At 46.3% G+C, this 8,242-nt stretch overlaps 1 protein-coding gene across 3 annotated transcripts in view; it reads right to left on the bottom strand.

Annotated features, from left to right (window-relative positions):
* Positions 1 to 2,740: 2,740 nt before the first annotated feature.
* The window catches only part of Ctnnd2 (catenin delta 2), a 755,848-nt gene continuing 750,346 nt past the window's right edge, over positions 2,741 to 8,242 (bottom strand). For all 3 annotated transcript variants that reach the window (XM_005356666.3, XM_026783687.1, XM_026783688.1), the window contains one exon: positions 2,741 to 3,948. In XM_005356666.3, the coding sequence (XP_005356723.1) occupies positions 3,688 to 3,948 (261 nt within the window). In that variant the 3' untranslated portion in view covers positions 2,741 to 3,687. The remainder of the gene's footprint in view (positions 3,949 to 8,242) is intronic.

Genomic DNA, 8,242 nt, shown 5'->3' with positions numbered 1-8,242 from the left:
AGAGAGAGAGAGAGAGAGGGAGAGGGAGAGGGAGAGGGAGAGGGAGAGAGAAGGAGAATATCTCTGGCACAAAGGGTTCTGTCAGAACACAACAGTCTGGGCAGCACCTGGTGCCCAAACATGTACAGGAGAACTAGCCAAGTGGTCACCAGACAAACGGTAAGCACAAACCATGAAGCACTTGGAGATGCACAGGCTGTTTGCCCCAAAACAAGCTGCATAACAGCTGCTGGCTTGAGGAATTTGCATGAGCCCAAGGAAGAAGCGGACCAATAGCATTTCAGAGACCAGAGTTACAGGAACACATTTTCCCAGAAAATCTTTCTGGATGTGGGTGGACTGGACAGCCAGTGATCTCTAACATACAATGTGTGCTTCCCAGAAGCTTGGCTTACTTTCTCTTTGGTCTTACGGAGAGTCTAGCATGGCTGTCGGCTGGGTGGTAAGGATTAGTTGGTAATGCTAGCCTTGGGTTAATAGACTGGCCACTGCATCCTCCGTGTCCCAGGTGGAGATGGACTGCCCAGAGTGTCCTTGTTGGTCTGGGGGAGTAATGCTGAAAACAGAGGCTTCTCAGGCACAGGCTGTGTGTATTTCCTCCACCCATGTGAACAATACCTAGTTTCTCCAGACAGAAATCGTACCTCTGGAGGCACAATTCCCAGGACCCAGGGTAACAGCACCACACGATAAAGGAGAGCTGAGGTAAGAGAAACAGGACATAAAATACATGGAGCTTTTGGTGGTGTCTGCTTTACTGCTGAGTTTAAACTCTGCCTTTCAGTTTCACTACCTGTTAATAAGAATCAAAGTACTGGGTGGCATTACATCTTTTCAGTATCTTAGCCTGTGAACTGAGAGCTTTCTGTACATTGCCAAGCGCTCCTCAGCTTCTGCTGATGGAATTCTCAAGCGAAAAGGGTGTTATTTTTCATACATAAGGTCTGAATTTTACCTATTAAGTAAATTGAGTGTATTTATTTTCTCTTATAAGGATTAAATAGAAAAAGAAATGTTGGGGTTCCCAGATATTCTTCTGAAAACCACCATTCTTTTCTCAGTAGGGGGAATCCAGATTATAGATGCAGCCACTTGGGATGGGATGTTGTACGTGGTCATCAACACAATGAAAGGAAAACCACAGAAGAGTGCCTCTCCACCTTGATATTTTATCCAGTGTGTGCCATGTTACAAATCATGACTTCAACTGCTGACCAAAGAAGCCTGTGGGGGCTTTGGGCTACTTTAGAGTTCAGGTCAAGCCTTTCCATCCACTAACTAACTATTTACCCACTCCTTCCTTCTCTCCTTCCGTCCATGTTGATTATCTTTCTCTCCCTCACAGTCAAGCTACATTTGTCTTGTGCCTATGCCTGTATGAACATATTCAAAAAGGAAAAATGGGTTGGTTTAAATAAGCTTGACCATTCAAAATCTTTTGTATCTTTAACTGTGATGCCAGATGAGTTAGCTAATCATAGCCTGGTACGATGCACTCCTGAAGAACTACAGATATCGAAGAAATCCTTTGGTCTTCAGGAACTGCTGATGTGAGCCATGCCTTGAGACTCAGAATCGAGAAGAAAATAGCAGGTTCTTTCTGGAAGAAGGAGATTCTCAACACGTGTGTTTATTTCCTGTGCTTAGCTCGGAACAAGCAACCGAAAAGACTAAGCCAGCCATTAGGCTGTGGTAAGTGACGCTAGAGTCTCTGCCTTGATAAACATGACTATTTCATCCCGTGACACTGGGAACACGACGTGTCCTTGTCCTTGATGCTACACATTGATCTTTCTGCATGGATGGAAACACACTTCTTTGAGGGAAATCGAGAGTCCTTCATAGACAAAACAACACGGTATGCAATTTATAGGACAATTCCCATGTCTGCCTGCTGTTCTACTCAGGAAATTTAATTTTATTTTCCCCAAATGCTACATGAATAAAGTATATTCGGGTCATTGTTAACTCTTCGACTTTGATTAAACTGTGTAGACAAAGGTGGTGGTGGTGGAGGGGAGATCAGGTTTTAAAGGAAGATGGCAGCCAATATCTTTCGTTATTTATTTTTTTTATTTTTTTCCAAGAACAGTTAACATTTGCCAGGCACCTGTTGGCCTCAGTCACTTGCATCTAAAGAGCAAAGCTAATTTACCCACAGCCCACGTTCTCTGAAATGGTTAGCCTTATTTCTTAGCTCTGTTAACCACTAGTCTAACGTTAGCTTCAAGTTCAGTTTTAAATCATCTAGCCCATAATTGTCTACTGCTCCCTGCCACATGAACAGAAACGTCGGAGAGGGAATAAGGCGAGCAGTTGACATCTTCTATGGAGACTTCAAGTAATTGGCCCCAAAGGGAAACTACCGAGTTGGCCATGGTTTAGCATGTTCCGAGGGCATAAAATGTGGAAGGGGTTGACCTGTAGAAAGAGTTGGTACCCAAGAATGTGTGAACATGTGAGAATCCTACTTTCCTTCAGCTGAGCTAATATCCTGAGCCACTAGATGGTGAGAAGAGTAGATACATTACAAAAAGAACAAACCGATGCACACGGATGCTGGGAAAACAAAAGGCCTGGACAAGATGGACAGCAGATGAAGTCGCTTCTATCCAAAGAAAATCCCACACAGGGCATTACACATACACAGACATACGCACACCCCCACACGCACAGACACACAAGCAAGAATGCGTATTTTGTAAGGTTGGTCCATGGAAACAGACATTCTTAGCAAGTATGGATGACAGATCAATTGTAATTTATTTTCTTTTAACACTGTATCATCATAAAGAAAACTGGTATAAATGAAAAAAATCTATTTCAAATATCTACATCTAAAATTCTGGGCAGTGAAAAAGCACTTTGTTGACAAGGATGTGGAATGACGTGTTAGCTGTGAGAAACTGCTGGATGCCTTGTTTAGTTGCCACAAACATCACACATCAGAACGAACAATACTGCTAAATATTCCTTTTTTTTCCTGTTTTTTTTTCTTCTTTTTTTGTTAAAACATACTGGGAGAAAGAAAAGAAAAGAAAACTGGAAATCCATACATCTTTCAAAAGTTTGAAGTTGAAGCAATATTTAGAACCATTGATGAGGAAACACGGCGGCATTGGTGTAATATACACAATGCTGTCTTCTTCTTTAATCTGTAATGTACATCGAATACTTTACAACAATGCATTAACAAAAGGCAAGAGACGTCTTGCTGTACAGAGAAACCCCAATGCAACTGGAAGCCTAGAGTCACACGGATGAAGGGAGTAACGAAGCGTGAGAAGCCGTTCCCCCATAGTGGAAACTATTCCGTCTTGTGCTTAGCGATAACCTCCACGCCCACCACCCTGACCGTCTCCTCCCTCCTTCCTTCAGCCACATGGCATATAAAGCACTTCGAAACCTCTACAGTTCAAACTAGAAAGGTGCTGAATATGGTCACATTTAGGAGTGCGCTTAGCCTCCTCTCGATTTCCCAGTTAACTCTCGATTCCTTTCGCTTTCTAAAATAGCTCTGAGTATTTCTTTCTGGTTATCACAGCCTTCCTATGGAACAGGCTTTAACAAACTAAATCTGCAGGGGGGAGAAAAAAGGAAAAGAAAAGAAACGGAATGTCCCGTGGTATGCATGCACATGCACTGTTCCCGGAGTGCCTCGCGCGCTCGTGGCCTGCCTCCTCTCCCTCACACCCAGGAGTCGGGCGAGGCCGGGTAGTGGCTCGTTTCGTAGTTCAGTTCGCTGTAAGGGCGGGCAGCGGAGTAGAAGTCGACATAGTTGCCCGTGGACTTGAGGCCCAGGTGCATGGTGTACTCGCTGGCTGGAGGGCGGTGGTGGACCTGGTCCTCAAAGAAGGACTCGTCGTAATTTCGTGTGGAATTCTGAAACGGCTGGTAGGTCTCATAGTCTTTCCTGCTGGGCTCCTGGGGGACAGGCTGTGCTGAAACCTGCCAGAGAGAAAGTGTCACTGGGTTATCTGGTCCCTAAACCGCCCTCTTTCCCCACGCCACTCTACAGCCCGGCCCAGGAAGGGCTGGAGCCTGCCCCGGGCTTTCTGCACACAGCACCAGGGGCTGTGTTCTTTGCATGTAATTTGACTTCTTAAATTTAATTTCGTATCTATGGGGTGCGGGTTTGGCGATTTGATGCTAGTATTCAACGTGCTGAGTAGCATTTCAATCTCCCTAGGTACTTATTTCCTTGCGTTGGAAATCTTCAAACTCTTCCCCCCTCTAGTCCTTTAGAAGGCACACAGAACTCATCATGAGTGTCACACTGTGGCACTGTGGATGTGAGTGCTCACTCCCCTGTCTCATGGGGGCCGGGGAGACCTTATCTGGCATCCCTCTCTCGCTCTCCACTCTTCCTGACTCAGCTGACCACTGGTCTATGCTTCTTCTGTGAAAGCAACTTGATTTTTTTAGCAGCCCTGTGTGAGAACAAATATGTTTGATCTTTCTGATGTCCTAGCCAGGAAAGCGAGGGCCAGGAGAGGTTTGATAATTGGTCCGTGGGAGTATCAATGAATAAAGTTCTTGGCACGAAATTGAAGACCTGAGTTTGGATTCCCAGAACCCATATCAAAGTTGGTAGGTGTGGTGGGTGCCTATAGTCCCTTCACCAGACAGAGACAGGGCATCCCTGGGGCAAGCTGGCTAAACAGGCTTGGTGGTTCCAGGTTTTATAGTCATTAAACTTCTTGCCCACTGCTAGATCCTGGCAATGTCCAAGGTGGTTTCCGTCTCTATGGATCTGCCTACCTTTGGAGTCTCACATGAGTGCAACCACACAGCATTTATGCTTGTGTGTCTGGCTTTTCTCCGTCAGTATGTTTTCATCACTTCTACATGTTGAATTTGTCAGAATTTTTTTTTGAAGAATGAATAAAAAATGGACAGACCACATTTTGTTCATCCCAAACCAAATTGGATAACTGGATGTCCCTCTGTCTAGTAACCAAAGCCCCGTTTGGTTTTGTGGGTGTGTGCCCTAGATCAGACGATAACTCTATGGGTAGCCCTTTGAGGAACCCCCAACTGTTTGCCATAGCAGCTCTGCGGTTGTCTGGGCTGAGCTGTGGAGTGCATGTGGACTGAACGCTCAAGACTCAGGGCGATACAGGGTGTCCCCTTATCTTTCTACGTTTGTCGGCATCAGACTCAGGCACCGCAATGAGAGGCACCTGAAATCAGAGGCTGGAAATGGACAAGGTCTGAGGGCCAATCTCTCCCGCTTATAACACATTCCTGGGGTTACGTAAGGGATTGTGGCTTCCCCGTGGTTGGTCCAGTCCATCACACCTGCCCAAAGTGACTAGGACCTCAGACAGACACGCACTCCAAATATTCTACCTTCTGGAAGACCAAATGTTTCCTGACACGTGGTGCAACTAAGAACTAATTAAATTAAAGAAGGCTGCGGAACAACGGTTTACACCTGAAAAACCACAGACGAGGGAGGCTGGGGCAGAAGGGTGTGAAGTTCAAGGCCAGCCCTGGCAACTCAGCTCGACTCTGCCTCAAAGCTAAAGTTTCAGAAGGTCAAGGGCGCAGCTCACTGGAGGAACACCTGCCTATCAAGGCCTTGGGTTTGATCCTCAGTACCTCGTGGCATTCTGAAGCTCTTCATGAAGGTAGTGTCTGCAGCGCCCTCTGGTGTCCCAGCCCAACTCCCTGGGCTTGGCCTCTGTGGGTTACTATCTGATGCAGTGACTTGAAACATTCAAAGGTCACGAGAGCCTGGTTAGGAGTCAAGAATGGGTTCCTCGGCTTGGTTTTAGTGAGAGGAAGATAAGAACGTTCCTGGGCCAATAATACATTAGCCGGCCGCCCCTGCCCCGCAGCCCTCCATCTCGTTCTGTTCTGAGAAACTCTGGGGTTCCTTTTCAGGTACCTGCCCCAGGTGTGGGATGAGGGGGACCTCACAGCCAGTGTCCCCGGTGACGTGTAAAGCTCTAGCCTGTAATAGCCAGGATGTCTGGCACGGATTACAAAACACTGGGGGAAGATACAGTTTGATGACTATCCAGCAGACTCTGTAATTCCCTATTAATTTTGCTAAGGCTGAGTGTGGTGGCTTTAGCTAATAGGTAGTGATTTGTTATTAGCACAGCGTGTGTAAATGAATGCCTCTAATGAGCCACAAAGAATTCTTCTTTCAAGAGAAACTCCATCTTTTATATAGGATTGATTTATACCAGCAATCGATCGGTTCTCCACAGAAGGCTGTCCAGGGCGCCTCATACATACCTCCAGTTAGTGGTAGCGAGTGAGTGAGACTTCAGTCTGCCTGTGAAACTCCGGATGTTCATGGAGCATTAACCTCTGCTAGCCCCAGACCCTGGGCCTGAGAGGAATTTCAGAAGTAGCCTGCAACATGCATGAAGGCCAGGTCTAGCAGGCTGCCTGTGCAGGAGGGTGCCCTTCCCATTCCAGAAAGAGCTGTGTGTTCTGTGAGACTGTGCTACAGTCCGAGCTCGGAGCACTGAAGGGTCCAGTCTTAGAAACTCACACAGGGCACTTACTAGAACTGTCAATATTTCAGTAGGCATCGCCTTCAGTATTGGATAAATTGTTCTTTTCTTATTCCTCAAAGCGTTGCGGAAGTGCACGCATGTGCATGGCACAGAGACCTGTATTTGTGTCTTCCTTCTGTCTATTTACTTCCGTCTGTCTGCCCATCCGACTCCTACCCTGCTGGCCTCTTCTGCAGCGAACACATCTCCTTTCTGCTTCTCAGGCACACTGTGCAGCCAGGACAGTTTTTACAGGACACTGAACAGATGGGGCCTCTTGATCTTGTCCCTTCAGCTTCCCCACCTAGGAGCTAAACTTATTTCCTTTATGTAGCACCCAGCATCCAGCATTTTGTTACAGCATCAGAGAAAAAAGGTCAAGGCTGACCAGCAAGCTGGATTTATTTTGAACACAAGCAAAAATAGCTGCAGATAACAGGATCTTCAATGTTTTCCATTCAGGAAAACTGAAGATTCAGAGTGTTAATAAAGTGGGCCAAGCCGGAAGGACTTCCATTTTATTCTGTTTCTTGGGTCTCAATGTTGTCACCGCAGCAGGAGGTTGTCCAAGATGTACATTCTTGGGCTAAACCCCGTATCTGTTGAATCAGACAGTCTGGTTTGGGGGCCACAGATTTACGGTTTGATAGCACTGGGTGGTGGTAGTGGGGGTGGAGGGGAGTGAGACTCATGCCCAGATTTTAAGGCCATTGGGACAAGAGACAGGAAGTAGGACACAGACAGAAGAATCGGTTTGAATCCTTGGTTCTTCCAGGTGGAGGACTGAAGGTAAACCCTGTCCTTGGATAATCATTTCCTTATCTCCAGTGATGGTTAGACTTGTCTGCTTACTGGGGATTGGGACTCAGGACAATGACAACAATGACAACAAATCTTCAAGGCCATGGTTTAAGTATAACTTCGAGTGCTGGTCATCAAAACGCGAACCTCCTTTACTGAGAGCTTATGAACAAAAACTTCCCTTGCCAGACTGGCATGCGTAGTTAGACATATTTGCATTTATGAGCATGGTATCGATGAGCAGAAGTTCACAGGGACATTGGGGAGTGTCAAAATAACATATGTGACCTGTCACCAGACATAAGAAGCAAGGATCATCAACTTTACACTATTGGTTGTTTCTTCTGGGGGACTTTATGTACGTAGTTCCTGAGAATGTGCAAGGAGTTCTTGGGAGTCACATGACTTGTGCCCCAGAGCCCAGCTCCTTTTCTGTGGAGTCACAGCAGTGTGGCTCAGGGCTCTTTCCCTACCCTACCATGCCAGCTCACACATCAGGTGCTGGTACTTGTGCTCTCTTCTCAGGACTTCAGTCTTCCGCATCGTTCTGGAGACCCATCTCTCTAAGGCCAGCTGCTGTCTGTCCCTTCTCTGTGACTATTTACTACAGAGGCAGGTTCTTTTTCTACAGCCCTGTCTAGCTTAGAACTTACTATGTGGCCTAGGCTGGCTTTGAACTAATGGTAATGGCATCCCGAGTGCTGGGATTATGGGTTTGAGGAACCAAACCTGGTTCATATCAGGTGTCTGTTCTCAGGTACTTTGCAAATTTTAGTTCTAGTTTTCATAAATGGCCAGAACATTCTTTTTTTTTTTTTTTTTTTTTTTTTTTACAGGGTTTCTCTGTAGCTTTGGAGCCTGTCCTGGAACTAGCTCTTGTAGACCAGGCTGGCCCCTTTCCAGTGAATCCCAGCTCCACTCTCCAG

This window comes from Microtus ochrogaster, chromosome 19 (genome assembly GCF_000317375.1).
Source record: "Microtus ochrogaster isolate Prairie Vole_2 chromosome 19, MicOch1.0, whole genome shotgun sequence".
NCBI lineage: Eukaryota > Metazoa > Chordata > Mammalia > Rodentia > Cricetidae > Microtus > Microtus ochrogaster.
Note: the sequence above shows the minus strand (reverse complement) of the source record. Positions and strands in the feature narration are given on the sequence as shown.